We start from the raw sequence: 12,821 nt of genomic DNA, 5'->3' as shown, positions 1-12,821 counted from the left end.
AATTGGGGTTAAGTGACTTGCCCAGGGTCACATAGCCAGGAAGGGTTAAGTGTCTGAGGCCAGATTTGAACTCGGGTCCTCCTGACTCCAGGCTGGTGCTCTCTCCACTGCCCCACCTCGCTGCCCCCTGAAGCGGAACTTTGTAGGGCTGAGAGGCAAAGGGGAGTTAATCCCACTTTAGGACTAGCCCGTATCTCCTAGTTTCTGAATCCCTGCTCTGGGGAGGGCATTGCTGAGGTGACTGTACCTGCATCCACATCATTGGGCCAACCACTGGACTGGCTGCTGCCAGCTGCTGGGGACCGTCCTGTCCCAGGGTAGAACACATCATCCACGGGGCTCTCCATCTCGCTGTCGTCTATGGACTTAGGGCGCTTGGTGGTGCTGACGGAGGAAAGAAACAGGGTCACAACAGGGTAGGAGGGGAAGAAGCCGGGAAACTGCTCTGAGTCCTCCTTGAAAGGCCTCCATTCCCAAAGGGAAGGAGAGAGAAAGGTGGCTAGAGTTGGGGAAGCCCCTAGAATTGGAGGGCTCTGGCCTAGCAGCTTGGCATATAATGGGCAAAGGTGACCCTCCCCAGGCTTTCTGGCCTTTCTGGCCCATCCAGCTCTGGGGCCGGCATCCCTGTGAAGTGAAAGACCCCTCCACCCCCAGCCCTTACTAGGTACCAATGTCTGCCCTCAATCCCGGGGCGGGGGGGTACTAATGGCCTGGGACGATGTGGAACAGAAAGTCCAGTGAGGGCCCAAGGCTACACTTACCTGGTGGAAGGAGGGGACGTGATGGACCGCCGCCCAAGGGTCACCTGGTTTATGTTGTAGTAACTGGGGCTCTCCAAATCCGCCAGGGAGAAGTTAGGCCCTGACGCCGTAGCAACAGGAGCTGGGTGGGTAAGAGCGAAGGCCAGGAGGTCAGAAAGAACAAGGTGGGTCTTCAAGGGGTCAGGGGAGGAGGGTTAGTCGGAGAGGACTGAGGAGGTTCCACCAGCTTGACCACGCTCTCCAGATAATCAATAAGGAAGAGCATCAGACCCATTCTGCAGCTGGAGGGCCAGGATAACCATGGGAGTGGGGCCATGGGAGGAGCATCTCCCTCTTGACAAGCTCTTTAGAGTACAAATTTCCTTTGCCATGGTGCTGGAGACCAAGGCACCAGGCTAGTTTTGTTTTGTTTTTTTGCTGTTTGTATAGCTTTGCTGTGGATCAGCTCCTGTTGAAGGAATAAGCTCTGCCACACCAAGGGCTAGGAGTAACGACCGTGTGGGGTAGAAGAGAGGGGTCTCCATCTGCTCTTTCCCCAAATCTAGCAGAACAAGGACAGCTATGGCTGAATGCCCAATAGGGGAGTAACAGTGGGGTCCCTCCCCACCCAACTTCCTCAACCAGCCTGGGCCTGGGTCTGGGGGGAAGGGGGCTCACTTACTCTGTGATACTCTGACCAGCTCAGTCACATTCCAGACCCCAGAGGTCACAAAGCAGTCTTGGAAACTTAAGTGCCCTACAAGGGAGAAGAAAGCAGGTGAACAAGGTAGGGAGAGAAGGGGGCTTTCTGGCATCTTGTGCCTCCCCTCCCAGTGACATTTCATGGCTCTGCCCATGCCTTGATCTCCAAGTTTGACCTGGAAGGGACAATATTGAGCACATGGAAAGTGGATAACTCAGGGGTCCTTCCAAATGGCCCAGAATGCCCCTAAAATGGGGCACCTATGTGGAAAGGGCAAAGGCAGAACTGGGCAGGTCAGGGGTAAGTGGGAGAGAGCAAGAGGAGAGGGACTCACCATTGGGCAGTGGTTTGATGTCCGCATCTCCTTGCTGGTTGGAACTGTCTGATTGTCCGGATTCTGCCAGGAGATACAAAGGGACAGATGGGGTCAAGGTTCAGGCTTCACCTCAGGGCAGACCATGAAGCCCCAATGCCCTCTTCCCACTCCCCCTCCACCCTCACCAGGGCCCAGATGTCAGCAGAGAGGAAAATGCCAAGAGATTTCAGAAGAAGGAGTTCAGGAGAGAAAAAAAAAGCAGGGGGAGGGGGAAGGGGGGGAGGATTTCAAACCAAGACATAGATGGAGCAAGGGAAAGAATTCAGCTCCCAGACCAGGTTTCCTCCCACAGCTAAAGAGAGGCCTTAGGAATCCCCATCCCCCACATCCTTTTGGCTGGCAGATGAGATGCTCCTTTAATTAATTAACTCCATTCCCAGCCATTCTTTCATGCCCGCCTATCCCCCCCCCCCATATACACCCTACCCCACCCTACCCTTTCACCTTTAAGCTTGCAGGCAGTGCCTGGCAACCCAGAGGGGGGAGGTGTGCCCCCGACGCTGTCGCCCGTTTTGTGCCAGCCAGTCTGGGGCTGTCTCATGCCCCAGTGCCACAGCTGCTCAGAGCTCAGACACAAGGGTCCTATTGTGCAGCTCTCAGAGGCAGGGATGGGATGTGTGTGTGTGTGTGTGTGTGTGTGTGTGTGAATATTTTGCTGAGCTTGGGAAAGCCCCCTTCACATTCCCCAGCCCACTATCCTCCAATGCTTTGTGTGCCAGGGGCACTACAGGGACCTCCAGAGTGCCCGCCTGGGCATGGCAGTTGGCAGGAGGCTAAAGAAGCAGGAGGGGGGCCAGAGGCCAGTTGGAATTGGGGATATAGGAAGAAGCAATGTGGACACCTCTGAAAAGGGAGAAGGATCCCCAAGGGTAGGCAGGCCAATCCCAGTAGCCAGATCAAGGCACGTATGAAGCTGGACTGGTTCTGGGCTGTCAGCAGGTATGGGAGTGTCTCTGGAAGGAGAAGACCACAGAGCCCTTTCTGGTCTGATGTCTGGGAATTTAGGGACTTTCTGATCCTGGAAGGTAGGGAATCCTGGGCCTCAGATTTAGAGCCAGAAGGCACCGTAGAGATCATCTCATCTTATCACCTCATTTTACAAATGAGGAAAACTGTGGTATCAAGAGGTTCAGTGACAAGGTCTTACAGGCAATAAATAAGTGGAAGGCTTTGACTCCAAATTCAATGTTGTCTCTACTACATTTCATAATTTTCCTTCTGGGGAAGTTGGTCTGCAGACTACTGCCCCACCATAGCTCTGTCCTTCAGGGCCCAGGTATCCAGGGTCCAGTAGGAAGCAGGTAAGTGGGCCAGATCCTACATCAACCACAGAAAGGGGAAGCTGTGATTGACAAACCAAAAATGCTCCAGGTTATAGGAAATATGGATCAAGATTCTTAAAGGAAAGGCTCTTCCACATCTTGGATCTGAAGAAGAATATAGCTCTTAGTTTCCTTGACATGATTCAGCCCACACTGAAGGGCTAAGATTATGCCCTGATCCTACCAGTCTGTATTGTGGCAGCCCCGGGCCCCTACCTCCCACATAGCTTTTACTGGGTAGGAAGAGGCAGCTGCCTACCGGACCATTTATTTGCATGCTTTCCTATGCTTGGGAGGGAGCCTATGGGAAAAGTCCTACTTAATGAAGAATCCGACTAAAAGAGCTGCCTAGAAGGGCTAGCTTCTCATCTAGGGAAGTGCAATGCTAAGAGAAAGTAGGAATAAATAGATTTTAGTCACTTTAATTTTCAACTTCTTGAGCTTCCTAACAATTAGAAAGTGAAATTAGAATGAGAAAGTATCCAAAAATAAAATGGGCTGCTTCAAGAAGTAGTGAATTTTTCTATGGTAAGATTTTCAAGGAGAGACTGGATGACCATTTACTGGGGATTTTGAAAAAGGAATTCCTGCTCAGCTTAGATATGGGTTGATCTAGATGAACTGCAAGGTGCCCTTCCAACATGATTCATCCTAAATTAGTTCCAGCCAGCTTAGCTAAAGGACTACTGGTATTGCTAGGTAGATGGAGGACCAAAAAGGGCAGTTTCCTTGCTACCCTTACCTCTGCAACCACCTCCCATTGCAATCCTCAAGGCTGGTTCCCTGACCATTGATTCTATTGCTCATGCTTCCCTTCCCATAAGCTCATGGCTCCATAGGTCTGGATACAAATTGCTCCAAGGATGAAGTCAGATGGGTCTGGGAACACAGGGCCTCCACGGAAGGATGCTTGAATTACAAGAAGCCTCCAAGGCTCATTCTGCCCCCAAAGTCCACCATGGTAGGGGACATGGAGCCTTCACTCACCAACTTGGAGTTGACCTAGTTGTGACTTTGTGGGGAGAGGGGTCAGGTCCATCTCCTGATCTAACTCAGAAGAGTCCTTGAAGTCGGGGACCAAGAAGGTCATACTCCAGCCTCCCAGAACTGGCTTTGAAATCCCCCTTGGAAGACACATATTCCTAGAGCTATTCCCACTCCATTCCAAAATCATCTGACAAAGCGAAAAAGACACATACGCAGGCCCAGAAAGAAGACGACAAAAAGAGAAAGAGTCGGGGAGGGGGACAGGGACTCTAAGAGAGGGAATTTAGGCATGAGAACAGTCAGGAAATCATTTTTCCACCAGGAAATCACCCATAAACGTGATTATTATCCCTATTGTCGTTGTCATTGTTGTTGCTACTTTAATTTAAAGGCAAAGAGTGGAGGTTTGGGCAAGAGATATTTCCTTCCCCCAGACTAAAAGCAGCTCCGACTAGTCTGAAGCCCTCTGCCTCTCTTCCCGTTCGCTCCTGGCAGCCATTTTAAACCTTGGCAGCCATCTTACTGCTGGCGGCTCCGGCCAGAGTCCCCACAATGCTGACAGCCGCCAGCCCCCGAGATGCTGAGCTTAGCCCCAGGACAAAAGACTGAAAATCTGGACATGGGATGGGTCGGGGAGGCTGAAGAGCCAACGGAGGGGCAGCTGGGTCTGGGCCCCTCTGTTAACCGAATGCACCATTTGCAATCTCATGGTCAGCTACGGCTGAGGACGTGGCTCTCACTCTCGGGAAGGCCCCATTAATAGAGCTAGCATACTAATAAGTTAGCATTTATATGGCGCTTTATATTTATAAAGCACTTTACAGATTGTATTTTGTCCTCACAACCACCCTAGGAGAGAGGTGCTATTATTATTTTTGTTTTATCATTGAAGAAACTGAGGCAAACAAATATTAAGTGACTTGCCCAGGATCACACAGCCCATAAATGCCTGAGACCAGATTTGAATTCTGGTCTCTTTGATTCCAGGTCCATTACTCTATCTACTACACTCCCTTGTTGCTCTAATATTCCCCAGGGCTAGAGACCCAAAGTAGCTAAATAGATGAGACCTATTATCCAGTGAAGGAAATTGAGGTTCCAGGGTTGCATGGGATGATAGGAGGGAGAATCTCTGTACCTTCAGGGATGGCTAAAAGGTTAGGGCACAATAGTCCTAGAAACAAGTCCAAGATCCTTCACTGTAAGATTCCAGCAATGCTGTTTTAGCACCCCTTAGGGACTAGATCCCCCAAGTGATGAGATTTCTTCTCCTCCTCAGCTACTCCAGCCTCTCGATTAATAGATCAGACTCGGCTCTGTAACATGGGGACACCATGGGCAAGCTTCCTCCCACACTTACACCTTGCTGAGTGGGCCCAGGGGGACCCAGTATAACATTCTCTAGTTATTCCCTTGCTTTTCAGAAGCAATATCTCTGCTCTCCCCTCTTTGGGGACTGGGCCCGTAGCTAACACTGCTTGAGGGAGAGTACTCTGCTTCCAAGAAGGGGTTCCCAGCCCACCTGCGTCATCCTATTCTCTGTCTCAGCTCCTAGAGGACCCCTTCAGGCCAAGGGCAAAGCAGCCAAGGGAAGAAGAGAAGCCGAGAGGGGAGGAATGGCTCCTTCATTACGCCCCCTCCCCAGCCCTGATCTCAGAGCTCTGGCTTTTATCTGGCAGAATATGGCTTATCGGAGCCACCAGCTGAACAAACACACAAATCCACGGTTAGTGAGAGAAAACACTTTTCCTGAACTCTTTATCTCCTGTTCACAGGCCCTGCTTGCTCCCCACTGCCAATAGCTCAGGAGGGGAACTTTGCTGCTGAACAGCTGTTTCTGCCTTTATTCTCTGCTTCTAAAGGTGGAGAGTTTTTGCTCTGTCTCTGTGTCCCTTCTTCAGTCCCTTTCCCCATCTCTCTCTTTTGGTTGTTCTCTTCCTTCCTTTCTCTCCCCCCAAACCCCAAACACTTCTCACCTCCCAATTCCCTACTGGTGTGTATGGCTGGGCACACACTGATCTCCGTTCCTTCACTTTAGAGGCTGCTTTCTCATTGAGAGACAATAGGCCAGCTGGTGGCCCGTGGGTAAGAGAAGGGGGCAGGGAGGATGTTGGCTGGCATGATGAGGGCAGGTGCCCAGCTTCCTTCTTTATCCTCCACAGCCTAGGCCCTCAGCATCCCCCAACCACCCCCGCCAAAGCCTCTCCCACTTAATTCCCCACCCTGGCACCGTCCACAGGCTCCCAGAGGATATGTTCTCAGCCAGAGGTCTCCCCTACAGCCTTTACCATAGAAACCGGCACCTATCCCATTGCTCTGGGACGTAGCCTATATAGACGCAGCTTAGTAACTTCACCCAGCCAGTCACCTGGGCAGGGAAGAAGGCTCCCTTCTCTATCCAGGAGCTCTTGGATGATCTTATCACATAAAAATACCCCCGATCCATTTATCAATAAAAATATTCCTAGTTGTCTGACTTATCACATAAAAAATATTCCTAATTGTTTGAAAAGGAGATGGCAAAGAAGGAGAGAGGGACAGTGAGCTACCCGGATTTTAGCTTCTCTGTCCACAAGCTCTTAGATGATCTTATCACATAAAAATACTCCTGATCATTTATCACAAAAATATTCCTAATTGTTTGAGAAGGAGATGGCAAAGGAGAGAAAGACAGTGAACTACCTGGATTTTAGTTTCTCTATCTACCAGCTCTTGGATGATCTTATCACATAAAAATACTCCTAATCATTTATCACATAAAAATATTCCTAGTCATCTGACTTATCACATAAAAATATTCCTAACTAGTTGAGAAGGGGATGGCAAAGAAGGAGAGAGGGACAGTGAGCTACCTGGATTTTAGCCACCAAACTAACATTTCTGCCTGGGCTTAGGTTCCTTTTAGCCTTATCATACAATCACAGATTTAGGGCTCCAAAAATGTCAGAGTATTTTTCTATGTCCAGTCCTTTATAGATGAGGAAACTCAGACCTGGAGAGATTAAACAATCTGACTAAGGGTAGTTAAATATCAAAGGAAAGATTTGAACCTGGGTCTTATACCTCAAGAGCTAGTGGATATGCTATAATACTGTCGCATAATGCTTTTCCAGGATCTGTTAGCGTTTAAGAATGGTATTGCTGTATCTAACCTACCATCAGCCTACTTGCCACCATGAGCTGATAAACCAGGCCTGCTAAGGATAAGAGGCCTCAGTCTCTCATTGGGGACAGGGCAAGAATGGCCTCCAGGGCCCTTCAGTGGAATTAGGGAGGGGATAATTCTGCTCCAAAATATTCCATCTCTAGGTCTTACACACTCCTATAGCCAGGGTCCTCCAGCCCAAGGGTCTGAACTGATGGAGAGACTTTCCCACAAGCTCTAGCTTTCAGGTAGGATTCACTGAGAAAGAGAAGGCATCTGTGGCTGATGGATCCTGAGCAGCCTACTAGGGAGTGAGTTCCAAAACAGAATTTGGCAGAGGGCTGCAAGGGGCCCCTTTTAATCACTTGCACACATGTGATCTGTTACTCCTCCACTTTCTGAGTGTATGGCCTATAAGAGCGGAGGCCTCTTATCCCAGAGCCAGGTTTGGCAAGAAGCCACCAGCCCCCGACCCTTCCTCTAACTGGGGCTCACCCCCATTAATAAGAAGTGGGCCCCACCCCCACTCCTCTACCATCCAGACCTTCTTCCATCACAGCCTCCTGGCCTCATTCTGCCTTGTCCCGGTTTAGCCTAGCCTCTTCTCTTTCTTCTCCCCATTACCCTCCCTAATCCCTTGTATGTGTGTGTCTGTCTGTCCGCCTGCCTGCCCGTCTGTCCAAAAAAACCCTCTCTCTGCATTTTATGGGGGTTTCCATCTTTGATAGACGTCTACAGTTGCCAGGAGGAGCCCAGTGCTACACATAAACCCCAGATTGATGGCGTGTTTTTAATATATATATTTTTTGGTTACAGACAGGGAGATATTTATGGCTCCCACTAGGTGAGGAAGGAATGTCCTGCTCACAGCAGCCTCAGCTCCCACCCCTAACAAACTCTGCTCTGTTAAAGGGACAGTCCGTAAATCACCACCCAGCTGCTTCCCACAGACATTGATTGCTCCACCAGCTCTTTATAAAGCAGGAAGAAAACACACACACACACACACACACACTCACACACATACACACATACTCACACTCAGTCAGTCATTCTCGGGAAGACATAGGCACTCACCCATATATGCTTAGACATACATATAAACCCAGACATATATAAGCACATTCAAACACCCTCAAAACACATATACAGACACATACTTGGAGATACACCCGTACACACATAAGCATTCACTCCTATACCTGAGTGCAGATATATACTCATACACACACAGATGCATTCACAGACCCACAATGCACACATTCAGAAGTGCACCTACATATTCACACCCTGGTGCAGACACATACATACAAGGGACCAACACATCTACTCTTGTCAGATTCTGTTTCAGGCGACAAATATATCCTTAGACAAAGACACACAGATTTACACAAATACACTTACACGCTGGTAAGCTCACCAATGCACATATTCACAGGATATATTTAAATATAAACTTTGAAACAAAACGAAACACATGAATATAAATTCTGTGCCAGCACATCTACTCTTGTCTGATTCTGTTTCAGGCAACAATATAACTTTAGACAAACACACACAGGTTTACACAAATACACTTACACAATGGTAAGCTCACCAATGCACATACCCACAAGATACATTTATATATAAACTTTGAAACAAAGTGACACACATGAATATAAATTCTGAGCCAGCTCATCTACTCTTGTCAGATTCTGTTTCAGGCAACAATATACCTTTAGACGAAGACACAAAGGTTTACTACACAAATACACTTACATACTGGTAAGCTCACCAATGGATATGCTCACAGGATACATTTATATATAAACTTTGAAACAAAGTGACCACATGAATATAAATTCTGGATCATACCTAGGGACATAATTGACACTAAAGGGGTATAACACACTCCCATTAACAACTCACAAACAAAAAGTTCTGTAGGAAAGAAGCGCACCCCCATATACTCCATACCTTTCTTGATTAAGAGTTAGAAGATTGGGCTTCAAACCTTGACTTGGCAGCTATGTCACAGCCTCAATTTTCCCCACTCATAAAATGGAACTAATAATCTTTACACTACCAGTCTTTGGCCAATACTGGAATAGGTGTTAAGATGTAAGGAAAATTATGTGTAGACCTTAAATGTCAGCAGTTATTCTCTGCAAGACCAATTGCTCCCTAGGAAGTAGTATGCATGATTTCTGTACCTGTCTCAGCCCATCTCTCCTTAGTTTCTCCTTATAACCAAGTTCCTTCTTATAAACAAGTGGGGTGTGTGCTCTGGAATGTGGGCAGAATCCCAGGGGGTGTGCCCCAGATATGGGACAGGCCGAGGATCTGGAGCATCCCAAGGGGTATCTCTGCACTCCAGACAACACGACAGTACTCGGCTCCATGGAAATAGTGGAGGAACCGGGCTATCCTGGAGCCCCTGCCTTCCCCAACTTTTCTCCTGCAGTGCCAGGGCAAAGGAAACCCAATCTTGGGTCGGGGCAGGAGGAACCGGCCTATGGTAGGCAGAAGGGAAGAATGTGACTATTGTGCGTCCTGAAACTCAAGTCTAGGAACCTGAGCTGTCCCCAAGAAGTGGACAGGTAGAGGGATAGGGCCTGGAAGGGTGGGAGTGGAACACAGAGGCCAGACAAGTCCTTGAGGGCCCAAAGAGGCAAGGATTGATCTGAAGAAATGGTTATCCTGGGTGCCATGCTTCTTCCTCTTACTTTCATATCTCCCTTAGGTTAAATATGATTGAGAGGAGAAAAAGATCAAAGCAAATGACCAAACACCTCATTCACAAGCCCACAGGGGATGAATTAGTGGCTAACAAAGCTGGGGTTTGAACCCCAGATTGTACAGCCAGTGTATCTTTCACCATGCCATGGCACTGTTTGATCCACATGTAGACTCTCCCATCTGAGGGCACCTTAAGGCTTAGAGGAGCTCTGGCCCATACTGGAATAGGTGTTAAGGCTGTTGGGGCCAGGGGTGAAGGTCAAGTGGGTATCCAGAGGCAGGTCTTCGAGCCAAAGGACTTGGGTTCCAATCTGGGCTACCCATGTGGTCCTAGGTAGATATTTAACTTCTCTGGACCCAAATTTCCACCTTTGAAAAGCGAGAGAGTTGGGTCTTGAGATCTTCAGGCGGCCCTCCAGATCTACAGTGGGCATATGATTCTATACTAACCAGTCAGTCAATAAACATTTATTAAGCACCTATTGAGCGCCAGGTACTATGCTAAAATACCATGCTTGCATGCTTTCAAGAACCTTTCTCTCCATCTTCTTGCCTTCTCTTTCCCCCATTACTCCTAAATCCAAAAATTAGCTGTGTAACACATGGGTAAGAGTGAAAGAGTAAAAGAAGAATGGGAAGTAAGGAAATCTGAATAAAGAAGGCTAATGACTGAGGAGGGCGGCAGAGACGCCCACACTGGCTGGCAGTGGGGCTCTGCCCTGGAAATGGGCTTCAGCTAAGTGATAAGTGGAGCAAAAAAGAACTGGGTTACCCTTCTCATCCAATGTTAAAGTTCCTTAAGAATTCTCTATAGGATTCAGACCAGTTCCAATGATCTAGTGATGAAGAGAGCCATCTATACCCAGAGAAAGGACTGTGGGAACTGAGTGTGAACACTACATTGCATTTTCACTCTTTTTGTTGTTTGCTTGCATTTTGTTTTCTTATTTTTTCCCTTTTTGATCTGATTTTTCTTGTGCAACAAGATAACTGTATAAATATGTATATACATATTGGATTCAACATATATATTTTAGCATGTTTAACATATATTGGATTACTTGCCATCTAGGAGAGGGGGTGGGGGGAAGGAGAAGAAAATTTGCAAGACAAGGTTTTGTAAGGGTCAGTCTTGACAAATTATCCTTGCATATGTTTTGAAAATAAAAAAGCTTTAATTTAAAAAAAAATAGGAATTTTCTAGAGCTCAGCTTATTCTGTCTGAGGCACCTGAAGCACCAAAGAACTGATGGTGGGTGTTACCCTGGCTAACTTATTTTATGCTATGAACATATAGCTTCAGTTAGTCTGCTCAATACCCGGGGCACCAAGGAACCAAGCAGAAGCCTGAGAAAGATGGTCCTTAGAGCTTGGGACATGAGCCTAGACAGTTTGCTCAAAAGAATAAAGGGCTTCTTCATAGCAATGATCTCCACACTTCTGACATCCCACCAAGTGTTCTGAACTTATTTTATACTTCAGGAGCACTAGATCTTGCCCCTACTTACCCCAGTGTCATCCATCCCTATGTAAACCCAAAGAAATTGCTGGTAAAGTTAGCTTCTCCTTCTTAAAATTAAATGAGCAGCAAATTTCATTCCCAGAAAAAAAAGAGTACCCTACCCAGTCCCTTGCCTCCCAAGCCCGCCCATGGTGCCACCTTAAGAGAGAGCAGGTGATGTACTATCTAGCTCCTGCTGGAAGGCTTCTTCCACAGCCATCACATGCACCAGTGAGCCAGCCTAGGGAAAACCCCATAAGATGGTGCTGGGGCACTGGGCAGGCATCTTGTGCCAAGGGAGGCAAAGCAACTCCTGTTTGCAAAAGCACCATCTTACTCTACCCTAAAAGACCATAGGAAAGTAAACGGAGTGGGAAAATGCCAGAAAAAGAATGCCAGAAAAAGAAACCAAAGAAACAGGGAGTTAGGAAAGTAAGAACATGAGAAAGACAGAATCTAGAAGGTGAACTGAGCATGATTTTTCCAGCCTGCTCAACCAGACATTCGAAGCTCTCTCTAGCCAGAACACACCCAATTGCTAGTCTAAAGTCAATAAACAAGATCCCTACCAATGGAAGTGGGGGTAGGAATGAGAGAGGATATGGAGATGGACAAGATGACAAGCTAAGGCCGTTCCTACCTAAGACAAGGATCCTATAAAGGACTATTTCCAGTGATACAGTACATGGAAGTAATCAATCAATAACAACTCCCATTTTATAGCCCTTTATGACTAGAGAATAATTTACTCACAACTACTCTCATAAGGTAAATAGAATAAGGAATATTTTCCCATTTTACAGATGAGGAAACTGAAAGTGAGATTGAGAGGGGGGAAAAAAGGATTTTGTGGATGGTCACACAGCTAGAAAGTGTTGGAGTCTCAAGACCTGATCTTCCCTAGTATTCCACATTACTAAATGAATAAATGAAGTAATATGGTCACAAAGGAAGGGACAATCCTCTACTGTTTGAATTGAAATGGACTTCAATGATTATCTACTCCAATTCCTTCAATTTGCAGGTGAGAAAAACTGATTCAGTAATTTGTCCCAGTCACATGAACAAACAAATGAACTAGTATAACACAAGGCATGAAACCATTGCTTGAATCCCTTCAGAGGTGTACACATGCTATGGTCTTTATGTGGGGGAAGGTCTCAAAGTCCGCTCCCCCCACCACCACCCCCCATGAGTTTAAACAGAGAAAAGCAGCAACTAAAAAGAATAAAGCTGGCTAGGATGGAGGGGGGAAAGAGGGGAAACCAGAGAAATAATTCTTGGCTCAGCTGGGCTCCTCTCTGCCCCAGAGTGACTTGGCTTGGC

At 47.4% G+C, this 12,821-nt stretch overlaps 1 protein-coding gene across 7 annotated transcripts in view; it reads right to left on the bottom strand.

The window, feature by feature from the left end:
- NFIX (nuclear factor I X) overlaps nucleotides 1–12,821 on the bottom strand; it is a 114,695-nt gene that overhangs the window by 21,640 nt on the left and 80,234 nt on the right. For all 7 annotated transcript variants that reach the window (XM_031947649.1, XM_031947653.1, XM_031947650.1 and 4 more), the window contains 4 exons: nucleotides 1,778–1,840; nucleotides 1,423–1,497; nucleotides 762–882; nucleotides 248–384 (listed from right to left, as the gene is read on the bottom strand). In XM_031947649.1, the coding sequence (XP_031803509.1) occupies nucleotides 248–384; nucleotides 762–882; nucleotides 1,423–1,497; nucleotides 1,778–1,840 (396 nt within the window). The remainder of the gene's footprint in view (nucleotides 1–247; nucleotides 385–761; nucleotides 883–1,422; nucleotides 1,498–1,777; nucleotides 1,841–12,821) is intronic.

The sequence above is a fragment of the Sarcophilus harrisii genome, chromosome 1 (assembly GCF_902635505.1).
Source record: "Sarcophilus harrisii chromosome 1, mSarHar1.11, whole genome shotgun sequence".
Lineage (NCBI taxonomy): Eukaryota > Metazoa > Chordata > Mammalia > Dasyuromorphia > Dasyuridae > Sarcophilus > Sarcophilus harrisii.
Note: the sequence above shows the minus strand (reverse complement) of the source record. Positions and strands in the feature narration are given on the sequence as shown.